Raw genomic sequence first — 15,750 nt, forward strand, 5'->3', positions numbered from 1 at the left:
GTATTATAGACACTATGTCCTGGGATTTCCTATGATCTATGTAGAAGAACCCCTTACACTATTATAGACACTATGTCCTGGGGTTTCCTATGATCTATGTAGAAGAACCCCTTACAGTATTATAGACACTATGTCCTGGGATTTCCTATCATCTATGTAGAAGAACCCCTTACAGTATTATAGACACTATGTCCTGGGATTTCCTATGATCTATGTAGAAGAACCCCTTACAGTATTATAGACACTATGTCCTGGGATTTCCTATGATCTATGTAGAAGAACCCCTTACAGTATTATAGACACTATGTCCTGGGATTTCCTATGATCTATGTAGAAGAACCCCTTACAGTATTATAGACACTATGTCCTGGGATTTCCTATGATCTATGTAGAAGAACCCCTTACAGTATTATAGACACTATGTCCTGGGATTTCCTATGATCTATGTAGAAGAACCCCTTACAGTATTATAGACACTATGTCCTGGGATTTCCTATGATCTATGTAGAAGAACCCCTTACAGTATTATAGACACTATGTCCTGGGATTTCCTATGATCTATGTAGAAGAACCCTTACAGTATTATAGACACTATGTCCTGGGATTTCCTATGATCTATGTAGAAGAACCCCTTACAGTATTATAGACACTATGTCCTGGGATTTCCTATGATCTATGTAGAAGAACCCCTTACAGTATTATAGACACTATGTCCTGGGATTTCCTATGATCTATGTAGAAGAACCCCTTACAGTATTATAGACACTATGTCCTGGGATTTCCTATGATCTATGTAGAAGAACCCTTACAGTATTATAGACACTATGTCCTGGGATTTCCTATGATCTATGTAGAAGAACCCCTTACAGTATTATAGACACTATGTCCTGGGATTTCCTATGATCTATGTAGAAGAACCCCTTACAGTATTATAGACACTATGTCCTGGGATTTCCTATGATCTATGTAGAAGAACCCCTTACAGTATTATAGACACTATGTCCTGGGATTTCCTATGATCTATGTAGAAGAACCCTTACAGTATTATAGACACTATGTCCTGGGATTTCCTATGATCTATGTAGAAGAACCCTTACAGTATTATAGACACTATGTCCTGGGATTTCCTATGATCTATGTAGAAGAACCCCTTACAGTATTATAGACACTATGTCCTGGGATTTCCTATGATCTATGTAGAAGAACCCCTTACAGTATTATAGACACTATGTCCTGGGATTTCCTATGATCTATGTAGAAGAACCCCTTACAGTATTATAGACACTATGTCCTGGGATTTCCTATGATCTATGTAGAAGAACCCCTTACAGTATTATAGACACTATGTCCTGGTATTTCCTATGATCTATGTAGAAGAACCCCTTACAGTATTATAGACACTATGTCCTGGGATTTCCTATGATCTATGTAGAAGAACCCTTACAGTATTATAGACACTATGTCCTGGGATTTCCTATGATCTATGTAGAAGAACCCCTTACAGTATTATAGACACTATGTCCTGGGATTTCCTATGATCTATGTAGAAGAACCCCTTACAGTATTATAGACACTATGTCCTGGGATTTCCTATGATCTATGTAGAAGAACCCTTACAGTATTATAGACACTATGTCCTGGGATTTCCTATGATCTATGTAGAAGAACCCCTTACAGTATTATAGACACTATGTCCTGGGATTTCCTATGATCTATGTAGAAGAACCCCTTACAGTATTATAGACACTATGTCCTGGGATTTCCTATGATCTATGTAGAAGAACCCCTTACAGTATTATAGACACTATGTCCTGGGATTTCCTATGATCTATGTAGAAGAACCCCTTACAGTATTATAGACACTATGTCCTGGGATTTCCTATGATCTATGTAGAAGAACCCCTTACAGTATTATAGACACTATGTCCTGGGATTTCCTATGATCTATGTAGAAGAACCCCTTACAGTATTATAGACACTATGTCCTGGGATTTCCTATGATCTATGTAGAAGAACCCTTACAGTATTATAGACACTATGTCCTGGGATTTCCTATGATCTATGTAGAAGAACCCCTTACAGTATTATAGACACTATGTCCTGGGATTTCCTATGATCTATGTAGAAGAACCCTTACAGTATTATAGACACTATGTCCTGGGATTTCCTATGATCTATGTAGAAGAACCCCTTACAGTATTATAGACACTATGTCCTGGGATTTCCTATGATCTATGTAGAAGAACCCCTTACAGTATTATAGACACTATGTCCTGGGATTTCCTATGATCTATGTAGAAGAACCCCTTACAGTATTATAGACACTATGTCCTGGGATTTCCTATGATCTATGTAGAAGAACCCTTACAGTATTATAGACACTATGTCCTGGGATTTCCTATGATCTATGTAGAAGAACCCCTTACAGTATTATAGACACTATGTCCTGGGATTTCCTATGTGTAGAGAACCCTTATCTATGTAGAAGAACCCCTTACAGTATTATAGACACTATGTCCTGGGATTTCCTATGATCTATGTAGAAGAACCCCTTACAGTATTATAGACACTATGTCCTGGGATTTCCTATGATCTATGTAGAAGAACCCCTTACAGTATTATAGACACTATGTCCTGGGATTTCCTATGATCTATGTAGAAGAACCCCTTACAGTATTATAGACACTATGTCCTGGGATTTCCTATGATCTATGTAGAAGAACCCTTACAGTATTATAGACACTATGTCCTGGGATTTCCTATGATCTATGTAGAAGAACCCCTTACAGTATTATAGACACTATGTCCTGGGATTTCCTATGATCTATGTAGAAGAACCCCTTACAGTATTATAGACACTATGTCCTGGGATTTCCTATGATCTATGTAGAAGAACCCCTTACAATATTATAGACACTATGTCCTGGGATTTCCTATGATCTATGTAGAAGAACCCCTTACAGTATTATAGACACTATGTCCTGGGATTTCCTATGATCTATGTAGAAGAACCCCTTACAATATTATAGACACTATGTCCTGGGATTTCCTATGATCTATGTAGAAGAACCCCTTACAGTATTATAGACACTATGTCCTGGGATTTCCTATGATCTATGTAGAAGAACCCCTTACAGTATTATAGACACTATGTCCTGGGATTTCCTATGATCTATGTAGAAGAACCCCTTACAGTATTATAGACACTATGACCTGGGATTTCCTATGATCTGCTATGTAGAAGAACCCCTTACAGTATTATAGACACTATGTCCTGGGATTTCCTATGATCTATGTAGAAGAACCCCTTACAATATTATAGACACTATGTCCTGGGATTTCCTATGATCTATGTAGAAGAACCCCTTACAGTATTATAGACACTATGTCCTGGGATTTCCTATGATCTATGTAGAAGAACCCCTTACAGTATTATAGACACTATGTCCTGGGATTTCTCTATGATCTATGTAGAAGAACCCCTTACAGTATTATAGACACTATGTCCTGGGATTTCCTATGATCTATGTAGAAGAACCCTTACAGTATTATAGACACTATGTCCTGGGATTTCCCTATGATCTGGGATGATAGTAAAGAACCCTTACAGTATTATAGACACTATGTCCTGGGATTTCTTCTATGATCTATGTAGAAGAACCCAGCTTTTCACAAATATTATAGACACTATGACCTGGGATTTAACCATGTGTGTGATGATTGTTAAACTATGTAGAAGAACCCCTTAACCATGTGTTATAGACACTGTGTCCTGGGTGATTTCCCATAACCATGATCTATGTAGAAGAACCCATAACCATTACAGTATTATAACCATGACACTGTGAAACCTGGGATTTCCTATGATCTGCTATGTAGAAGAACCCCTTACAGTATTATAGACACCATATGTCCCCATGGGATTTCCTATGATCTATAACCATGTGTGTGAGGTGGAAGAACCCCTTACCATGTATTATAGACACTATGACCTGGGATTTCCCATATGATCTGCCCATATGTGTGTGAGAAGAACCCCATTACAGTATTATAGACACTATGTCCTGGTGAGGTGGATACTGTTGTTAAACCCATAACCATGATTTCCTATGATCTATGTAGAAGAACCCCCATGTTGTATTATAGACACTATGTCCTGGGATTTCCTATGATCTGTTGTTAAACCCATAACCATGTAGAAGAACCCCCATTACAGTTGTTATAGACACTATGTCCTGGGATTTCCTATGATCTATGTAGAAGAACCCATAACCAGTGTGTATAGACACTATGTCCTGGGATTTCCTATGATCTATGTAGAAGAACCCCTTAACCAGTGTTATAGACACTATGTCCTGGGGTGGATTTCCTATGATCTGTATGTAGAAGAACCCCTTACAGTATTATAGACACTATGTCCCATAACCATGTGTGTGATTTCCTATGATCTATGTAGAAGAAACCCTTACAGTATGTAGAGACACTATGTCCTAACCATGATTACTGTTGTTAAACCCATATGTGTGTGAGGAAACCCTTAACAGTATTATAGTTGTTACCCACTATGTCCTGTGGGAATTCCTATGATATAGAAGAAACCCTTACAGTATTAGACACTGTTGTCCCATGATCTGTTGTTAAACCCCTGATGTATGTAGAAGAACCCATTGTGACACTGTTGTTAAACCCATAACCATGTGTGTGAGGTCATGTTGACCCCAAACATGTCACACCATGGTTGTTAAACCCATGTTGTGACCTGTTGAAACCCATCAGCATTTTCAGAGATCTGCTTTAAATAGTTTGTAGCTTAAACCAATCTGACTCAACAGACTGTTTTTCTCTCACAAACACAGCTCTAACTCAGCCCCGTGTGTGATGATCCAAAACCCATATGTTGTGAGGTGGATACTGTTGTTAAACCCATAACCATGTGTGTGAGGTGGATACTGTTGTTAAACCCATAACCATGTGTCCTGTAGTTAAACCCATAACCATGTGTGTGATGTTGTTAAACCCATAACCATGTGTGTGAGGTGGACACTGTTGTTAAACCCATAACCATGTGTGTGAGGTGGATTGTTGTTAAACCCATAACCATGTGTGTGAACGGATACTGTTGTTAAACCCATAACCATGTGTGTGAGGTGGACACTGTTGTTAAACCCATAACCATGTGTGTGAGGTGGACACTGTTGTTAAACTGTAATGTGTGTGAGGTGGACACTGTTGTTAAACCCATAACCATGTGTGTGATATCTGTTGTTAAACATGCCATGTGTGTGTGGTGGATACTGTTGTTAAACCCATAACCATGTGTGTGAGGTGGACACTGTTGTGTGTGTGATGGACACTGTTGTTAAACCCCATAACCATGTGTGTGAGGTGGATACTGTTGTTAAACCCATAACCATGTGTGTGATGCTGTTGTTAAACCCATAACCATGTGTGTGAGATGGATACTGTTGTTAAACCCATAACCATGTGTGTGAGGTGGACACTGTTGTTAAACCCATAACCATGTGTGTGAGGTGGATACTGTTGTTAAACCCATAGCCATGTGTGTGAGGTGGACACTGTTGTTAAACCCATAACCATGTGTGTGAGGTGGATACTGTTGTTAAACCCATAACCATGTGTGTGAGGTGGATACTGTTGTTAAACCCATAACCATAACCATGTGTGTGAGGTGGATACTGTTGTTAAACCCATAACCATGTGTGTGAGGTGGACACTGTTGTTAAACCCATAACCATGTGTGTGAGGTGGATACTGTTGTTAAACCCATAACCATGTGTGTGAGGTGGATACTGTTGTTAAACCCATAACCATGTGTGTGAGGTGGACACTGTTGTTAAACCCATAACCATGTGTGTGAGGTGGATACTGTTGTTAAACCCATAACCATGTGTGTGAGGTGGATACTGTTGTTAAACCCATAACCATGTGTGTGAGGTGGATACTGTTGTTAAACCCATAACCATGTGTGTGAGGTGGATACTGTTGTTAAACCCATAACCATGTGTGTGAGTGGATACTGTTGTTACAAAGTACCCAAGAAACAGTCTGATTGGCCCTGATTTAGCCCACTGCAGTAAAAGGTTTTAAAAGGGGTTGGAAGTCCTAAATCACGCCGACGTGACGACGGTGAGATTCACTGGCTTAAACAACAGCACAGGATAATACTGTAACTATTCCTCACTGTTGAGCCCAAGTGAAGACTGTAAATACGGCCCCATACTGACATCATATGGGCTTCTGGATCAATGTCGTAGTGAGAAGATGCCGAGGGGTTTCAGATGACATTATATTATAAACTGTCTCCATAAGGAAATCTCTTCCTCTCAGCGTCCAGCAGTCTGTGCCCAGGGTTCGCTCCGCCTTACTGAAGGGTTAGAGGTCAGGCTTAGGGTCTGGGTTAGGGGCCAGGGTCTGGGTTAGGAGCAAGGGTTAGGGTCTGGGTTAGGGGTCAGGCTTAGGGTCTGGGTTAGGGGTCAGGGTTAGGGTCTGGGTCAGGGTTAGGGTCTGGGTTAGGGGTCAGGGTTAGGGTCTGGGTTAGGGGCCAGGGTTAGGGTCTGGGTTAGGGGTCAGTTTCTGTGGTCAGGGTCTGGGTTAGGGGTTAGGGTCTGGGTTAGGGGTCAGGGTTTGGGTCTGGGTTAGGTGTCAGGGTTAGGGTTTGGGTTAGGGGCCAGGGTTAGGGTTTGGGTTAGGGGTCTGGGGTCAGGGTTAGGGTCTGGGTTAGGGGTCAGGGTCTGGGTTAGGGTCTGGGTTAGGGGTCAGGGTTAGGGTCTGGGTTAGGGGTCAGGTTTAGGGTCTGGGTTAGGGGTCAGGGTTAGAGTCTGGGTTATGGGTCAGGGTCTGGGTTAGGGGTCAGGTTTAGGGTCTGGGTTAGGGGTCAGGTTTAGGTTTAGGGTCTGGGTTAGGGGTCAGGGTTAGGGTCTGGGTTAGGGGTCAGGTTTAGGTTCTGGGTTAGGGTCTGCGTTAGGGGTCAGGGATCTTACCCTCAGCGTCCAGCAGTCTGTCTATGCCCAGGGTTTGCTCAGCCTTGCTGAAGGCGTGATCCAATCTCTCCATGGCACTCTTCTGCTTCTCCACAATGCTCCAATCAAACAGCTCGGGCCTGCAGGGGGCAGGAACAGAATGAGCCAATCAGATTATTCCTCTAAACATCCTCTAGCCAATCAGACCACTCTGTTCCAGACTAAATGCCAACAGGTAAAGGAGTAGAAGAGCTGATTGGATGATGACTGGGCAGATTAGAGCTTTTCTTATTGAATACTGTTCTGAGTTCAGACACAAATTTGCAATCTTGCCTTGAGCCAGATAAAATAAGGAAAACCCACTGAGGAATTTGAGAGCTAACATCTGACCTGCGACCTGTGGATGAGTGTTATGGATGAATGTCTCTGACCTGACTCGACTGATTAAGATTTAACATAGTGAAAACTAACGAAATGTTGATGTTCTCTATCAGGAAAGGATGGTGTGTCCACTACCAAGTATTCTGATGAGTTTAACAATGATTCTGTATCTCAGGCCTGCTGCCTTGGGAGAGCAGTTAGGGAAACTCTGCAGGTCTATAAAGGAACCAGAAAACAGATGTTAAGAGAGCTCCCAATTCAAATCAGATGTCATTTGTCACGTGCCCCGAATACAACAGGTGTAGTAGACCTTACAGTGAAACGCTTACTGAATGGCTCTTGCCTATAAACAGGAGGTACCGGTACAGAGTCAATGTGCAGGGGCACCGCTTAGTGGAGGTAATTGAGGTAATATGTACATGTAGGTAGAGTTAAAGTGACAGTGTATAGATAATAAACAGAGAGCAGTAGCAGCACAACAGAGAGGGTGGAGGGGACGACAATGCAGATAGTCTGGGTGGCCATTTGATGAACTCTTCAGGAGTCTTATCTCTTGGGTGTAGAAGCTGTTAAGAAGCGTTTTGGACATAGACTTAAGGCCCAATGTTTTTGCCCTACGTTTTACACACACACCTGCATACACACACAACCCACTCATCTATACTGATGTATTATGTGTTAGTACAGCGGGTGATGTATTATGTGTTAGTGGTGTTGATACAGTGGGTGATGTATTATGTGTTGATACAGCGGGTGATGTATTATGTGTTGATACAGGGGGTGATGTATTATGTGTTGATACAGGGGGTGATGTATTATGTGTTGATACAGGGGGTGATGTATTATGTGTTGATACAGAGGGTGATGTATTATGTGTTAGTGGTGTTGATACAGCGGGTGATGTATTATGTGTTGATACAGCGGGTGATGTATTATGTGTTGATACAGCGGGTGATGTATTATGTGTTGATACAGAGGGTGATGTATTATGTGTTGATACAGAGGGTGATGTATTATGTGTTGATACAGAGGGTGATGTATTATGTGTACAGAAAGGAGTGATGTTATGTGTTGATACAGGGGTGATGTATTATGTGTTAACAGTGGTGATGTGATTATGATACAGGGTGATGTATTATGTGTTAGATACAGGGGTGATGTATTATGTGTTGATACAGGGGTGATGTATTATGTGTTGATACAGTGGGTGATGTATTATGTGTTAGTGGTGTTGATACAGAGGGTGATGTATTATGTGTTGATACAGAGGGTGATGTATGTTAGTTGATACAGAGGGTGATGTATTATGTGTTGATACAGCGGGTGATGTATTATGTGTTGATACAGAGGGTGATGTATTATGTGTTGATACAGCGGGTGATGTATTATGTGTTGATACAGAGGGTGATGTATTATGTGTTGATACAGGGGGTGATGTATTATGTGTTAGTACAGTGGGTGATGTATTATGTGTTAGTGGTGTTGATACAGGGGTGATGTATTATGTGTTGATACAGGGGTGATGTATTATGTGTTGATACAGAGGGTGATGTATTATGTGTTGATACAGTGGGTGATGTATTATGTGTTGATACAGTGGTGATGTATTATGTGTTGATACAGGGGTGATGTATTATGTGTTGATACAGGGGTGATGTATTATGTGTTGATACAGGGGTGATGTATTATGTGTTGATACAGAGGGTGATGTATTATGTGTTGATACAGGGGGTGATGTATTATGTGTTGATACAGAGGGTGATGTATTATGTGTTGATACAGGGGGTGATGTATTATGTGTTAGTGGTGTTGATACAGAGGGTGATGTATTATGTGTTGATACAGCGGGTGATGTATTATGTGTTGATACAGAGGGTGATGTATTATGTGTTAGTGGTGTTGATACAGCGGGTGATGTATTATGTGTTGATACAGGGGGTGATGTATTATGTGTTGATACAGGGGGTGATGTATTATGTGTTAGTACAGAGGGTGATGTATTATGTGTTAGTGGTGTTGATACAGTGGGTGATGTATTATGTGTTAGTGGTGTTGATACAGAGGGTGATGTATTATGTGTTGATACAGGGGGTGATGTATTATGTGTTGATACAGTGGGTGATGTATTATGTGTTGATACAGAGGGTGATGTATTATGTGTTGATACAGGGGGTGATGTATTATGTGTTAGTACAGCGGGTGATGTATTATGTGTTAGTGGTGTTGATACAGTGGGTGATGTATTATGTGTTGATACAGGGGTGATGTATTATGTGTTGTGGGGGTGATGTATTATGTGTTAGTACAGCGGGTGATGTATTATGGTTAGATACAGTGGGTGATGTATTATGTGTTGATACAGTGGGTGATGTATTATGTGTTGATACAGGGGTGATGTATTATGTGTTGATACAGGTGTTGATGTGATGTATTATGTGTTGATACAGGGGTGATATTATGTGTTGTATTATGTGTTGATACAGAGGGGTGATGTATTATGTGTTGGTGTTGATACAGCGGGTGATGTATTATGTGCTAGAGGGGTGATGTATTATGTGTTAGATACAGGGGTGATGTATTATGTGTTGATACAGGGGGTGATGTATTATGTGTTGATACAGTGGGTGATGTATTATGTGTTAGTGGTGTTGATACAGTGGGTGATGTATTATGTGTTAGTGGTGTTGATACAGAGGGTGATGTATTATGTGTTGATACAGAGGGTGATGTATTATGTGTTGATACAGCGGGTGATGTATTATGTGTTGATACAGTGGGTGATGTATTATGTGTTGATACAGCGGGTGATGTATTATGTGTTAGTGGTGTTGATACAGCGGGTGATGTATTATGTGTTGATACAGGGGGTGATGTATTATGTGTTGATACAGAGGGTGATGTATTATGTGTTGATACAGAGGGTGATGTATTATGTGTTAGTGGTGTTGATACAGGGGGTGATGTATTATGTGTTAGTACAGCGGGTGATGTATTATGTGTTAGTGGTGTTGATACAGCGGGTGATGTATTATGTGTTGATACAGGGGGTGATGTATTATGTGTTGATACAGAGGGTGATGTATTATGTGTTAGTACAGCGGGTGATGTATTATGTGTTAGTGGTGTTGATACAGAGGGTGATGTATTATGTGTTAGTACAGCGGGTGATGTATTATGTGTTGATACAGTGGGTGATGTATTATGTGTTGATACAGTGGGTGATGTATTATGTGTTAGTGGTGTTGATACAGCGGGTGATGTATTATGTGTTGATACAGGGGGTGATGTATTATGTGTTAGTGGTGTTGATACAGTGGGTGATGTATTATGTGTTGATACAGTGGGTGATGTATTATGTGTTGATACAGTGGGTGATGTATTATGTGTTAGTGGTGTTGATACAGCGGGTGATGTATTATGTGTTGATACAGGGGGTGATGTATTATGTGTTAGTGGTGTTTGATACAGAGGGATGATGTATTATGTGTTAGTACAGGTGATGTATTATGTGTTGATACAGAGGGTGATGTATTATGTGTTAGTGGTGATTGAGTACAGCGGGTGATGTATTATGTTAGTTGTTGACCACAGGGGTGATGTATTATGTGTTGATACAGTGGTGATGTATTATGTGTTAGTGTTGACAGTGGGTGATGTATTATGTGTTAGTGGTGTTGATACAGTGATGTATTATGTGTTGATACAGGGGTGATGTATTGTGCTATGTGTTGGATACAGGGATGATGTATTATGTGTTAGTACAGAGGGTGATGTATTATGTGTTCGTGGTGTTGATACAGTGGGTGATGTATTATGTGTTAGTGGTGTTGATACAGAGGGTGATGTATTATGTGTTGATACAGGGGGTGATGTATTATGTGTTGATACAGGGGGTGATGTATTATGTGCTAGTGGTGTTGATACAGGGGGTGATGTATTATGTGTTGATACAGCGGGTGATGTATTATGTGTTGATACAGGGGGTGATGTATTATGTGTTGATACAGGGGGTGATGTATTATGTGTTAGTGGTGTTGATACAGTGGGTGATGTATTATGTGCTAGTGGTGTTGATACAGGGGGTGATGTATTATGTGTTGATACAGTGGGTGATGTATTATGTGTTGATACAGTGGGTGATGTATTATGTGTTGATACAGAGGGTGATGTATTATGTGTTGATACAGGGGGTGATGTATTATGTGTTAGTACAGCGGGTGATGTATTATGTGTTAGTGGTGTTGATACAGTGGGTGATGTATTATGTGTTGATACAGGGGGTGATGTATTATGTGTTAGTACAGCGGGTGATGTATTATGTGTTAGTACAGCGGGTGATGTATTATGTGTTAGTTACAGATGGGTGTTGATACAGTGGGTGATGTATTATGTGTTGATACAGCAGGTGATGTATTATGTGTTGATACAGTGGGTGATGTATTATGTGTTGATACAGGGGGTGATGTATTATGTGTTGATACAGGGGGTGATGTATTATGTGCTAGTGGTGTTGATACAGCGGGTGATGTATTATGTGCTAGTGGTGTTGATACAGCGGGTGATGTATTATGTGTTAGTGGTGTTGATACAGGGGGTGATGTATTATGTGTTGATACAGGGGGTGATGTATTATGTGTTGATACAGTGGGTGATGTATTATGTGTTAGTGGTGTTGATACAGTGGGTGATGTATTATGTGTTAGTGGTGTTGATACAGAGGGTGATGTATTATGTGTTGATACAGAAAGTGATGTTATGTGTTGATACAGCGGGTGATGTATTATGTGTTGATACAGTGGGTGATGTATTATGTGTTGATACAGCGGGTGATGTATTATGTGTTAGTGGTGTTGATACAGCGGGTGATGTATTATGTGTTGATACAGGGGGTGATGTATTATGTGTTGATACAGAGGGTGATGTATTATGTGTTGATACAGGGGGTGATGTATTATGTGTTAGTGGTGTTGATACAGGGGGTGATGTATTATGTGTTAGGTGATGTATTATGTGTTAGTGGTGTTGATACAGTGGGTGATGTATTATGTGTTGATACAGGGGTGATGTATTATGTGTTGATACAGGGGTGATGTATTATGTGTTAGTACAGGGGTGATGTATTATGTGTTGATAGTGGTGTTGATACAGAGGGTGATGTATTATGTGCTGATACAGGGGTGATGTGATGTGGGTGATTTATGTGTTGATACAGTGGGTGATGTATTATGTGTTGATACAGTGGGTGATGTATGTATGTGTTATGGTGTTGATACAGCGGGTGATGTATTATGTGTTGATACAGGGGTGATGTATTATGTGTTAGTGGTGATTGATACAGTGGGTGATGTATTATGTGTTGATACAGTGGGTGATGTATTATGTGTTGATACAGTGGGTGATGTATTATGTGTTAGTGGTGTTGATACAGGGTGATGTATTATGTGTTGATACAGGGTGATGTATTATGTGTTGAGTGAGTGATGTGTGTTAGTACAGTGGGTGATGTATTATGTGTTAGGGTGAATGTGTGTTGACAGCGGGTGATGTATTATGTGTTGATACAGAGGGTGATGTATTATGTGTTGAGTGGTGTATGATGTTGATAGGGGTGATGTATTATGTGTTGATACAGGGGGATGGTGTTGATACAGTGGGTGATGTATTATGTGTTGATACAGTGGGTGATGTATTATGTGTTGACAGGGGTGATGTATTATCTGTTGAGTGGGTGATGTATTATGTGTGATACAGTGGGTGATGTATTATGTGTTGATACAGGGGGATGATTATGTATTGATGTATTATGTGTTGTACTGATGTATTATGTGTTGTTGTCTGTTGATGTATTGTGTTGATACAGCTTTGTGATGTATTATGTGTAGTGGTGTTGATACAGCGGGTGATGTATTATGTGTTATACAGGGGGTGATGTATTATGTGGTGATTATGTGTTGATACAGGGGTGATGTATTATGTGTTAGTGGTGTTGATACAGGGTGATGTATTATGTGTTAGTAAGCGGGTGATGTATGTGTTAGTGGTGTTGATTGATGTATTATGTGTTGATACAGGGGTGATGTATTATGTGTTAGTACAGAGGGTGATGTATTATGTGTTAGTGGTGTTGATACAGTGGGTGATGTATTATGTGTTAGTGGTGTTGATACAGAGGGTGATGTATTATGTGTTGATACAGTGGGTGATGTATTATGTGTTGATACAGCTGGGTGATGTATTATGTGTTGATACAGGGGTGATGTATTATGTGTTGATACAGTGATGTATTATGTGTATTATGTGTGATGATGTATTATGTGTTAGTGGTGTTGATACAGTGGGTGATGTATTATGTGTTGATACGTGATGTATTATGTGTTAGATACAGGGGGTGATGTATTATGTGTTGTACAGAGGGTGATGTATTATGGTGTTGATACAGTGGGTGATGTATTATGTGTTAGTGATGTATTATGTGTTGATACAGTGGGTGATGTATTATGTGTTATACAGGGGTGATGTATTATGTGTTGATACAGGGGTGATGTATTATGTGTTAGTGGTGTTGATACAGCGGGTGATGTATTATGTGCTGTGGTTGTTGATACAGTGGGTGATGATTATGTGTTATGGTGTTGATACATGGGGGTGATGTATTATGTGTTGATACAGGGGTGATGTATTATGTGTTGTACAGTGGGTGATGTATTATGTGTTAGTATACAGTGGGTGATGTATTATGTGTTAGTGGTGTTGATACAGAGGTGATGTATTATGTGTTGATACAGGGGGTGATGTATGTGTTGATACAGGGGTGATGTGTTATGTGTTGATACAGTGGGTGATGTATTATGTGTTGATTGATGTTGTTGATACAGGGGGTGATGTATTATGTGTTAGTGGTGATGTGATTATGTGTTAAATTCTTAATCGGTGATGTATTATGTGTTGATACAGGGGAGTGATGTATTATGTGTTGATACAGTGGTGATGTATTATGTGTTGATACAGTGGGTGATGTATTATGTGTTGAGTGGGTGATGGGGGTGATGTATTATGTGTTAATACAGTGGGTGATGTATTATGTGTTAGTGGTGTTGATACAGTGGGTGATGTATTATGTGTTGATACAGGGGGTGATGTGTTATTGTCTATTATACAGTGGGTGATGTATTATGTGTTAGTAACAGTGGGTGATGTATTATCTGTTAGTGGTGTTGATACAGAGGGTATGTATTATGTGTTGAGATGTACAGGGGTGATGTGATTATGTGTTGATACAGGGGTGATGTATTATGTGTTAGTGGTGTTGATACAGCCGGTGATGTATTATGTGTTGATACAGGGGTGATGTATTATGTGTTGATACAGTGGGTGATGTATTATGTGTTAGTACAGTGGGTGATGTATTATCTGTTAGTGGTGTTGATACAGAGGTGATGTATTATGGCTGGGTGATGTATTATGTTGATACAGGGGGTGATGTATTATGTGTTAGTGGTGTTGATACAGCTGGGTGATGTATTATGTGTTGATACAGGGGTGATGTATTATGTTGATACAGTGGGTGATGTATTGTGTGTTGATAAGTGGGTGAGTGGTGTTGATTGATGTATCATGTGTTGATACAGGGGTGATGTATTATGTGTTGATACAGTGGGTGAAGTATTATGTGTTGATACAGTGGGTGATGTATTATGTTATGGTGTTGACAGGGGTGATGTATTATGTGTTGATACAGGGGTGATGTATTATGTGTTGATACAGGGGTGATGTATTGTAATGTATTGTGGGTGATGTATTATGTGTTGTTGATACAGGGGGTGATTATGTATTATGTGTTAGTGGCCTACAGAGGGTGATGTATTATGTGTTCGTGGTGTTGATACAGAGGGTGGTGATGTATTATGTGTTGATACAGGGGGTGATGTATTATGTGCTAGTGGTGTTGATACAGAGGGTGATGTATTATGTGTTGATACAGGGGTTGATGTATGTATTATGTGTTGATACAGTGGATGTGTATGCTAGTTGATGTGTTATGTGTTAGTACAGAGGGTGATTATGTGTTCGTTGATCTAAATGCATTAATGATGTGTTAGTGGTGTTGATACAGGGTGATGTATACAGGAGTGATATGTGTGTATTATGTGGTGGTGTTGATACAGGGGGTGATGTATTATGTGTTGATACAGGGGGTGATGTATTATGTGTTAGTGGTGTTGATACAGTGGGTGATGTATTATGTGCTAGTGGTGTTGATACAGGGGGTGATGTATTATGTGTTGATACAGTGGTTGATGTATTATGTGTTGATACAGTGGGTGATGTATTATGTGTTGATACAGAGGGTGATGTATTATGTGTTGATACAGGGTGATGTATTATGTGT

General features: G+C 40.2%; 1 protein-coding gene across 1 annotated transcript in view; it reads right to left on the bottom strand.

Moving 5' to 3' along the window:
* Positions 1-7,001: 7,001 nt before the first annotated feature.
* Positions 7,002-15,750, bottom strand: part of LOC135570690 (utrophin-like) — a gene marked incomplete at its 3' end in the record, with an annotated part of 143,607 nt that continues 134,858 nt past the window's right edge. The window contains exon 7 of the mRNA XM_065016646.1: positions 7,002-7,120. Coding sequence (XP_064872718.1) covers positions 7,002-7,120 — 119 coding nt within the window. The remainder of the gene's footprint in view (positions 7,121-15,750) is intronic.

Source organism: Oncorhynchus nerka, unplaced genomic scaffold (genome assembly GCF_034236695.1).
Source record: "Oncorhynchus nerka isolate Pitt River unplaced genomic scaffold, Oner_Uvic_2.0 unplaced_scaffold_935, whole genome shotgun sequence".
In the NCBI taxonomy this organism is placed as follows: Eukaryota; Metazoa; Chordata; class Actinopteri; order Salmoniformes; family Salmonidae; genus Oncorhynchus; species Oncorhynchus nerka.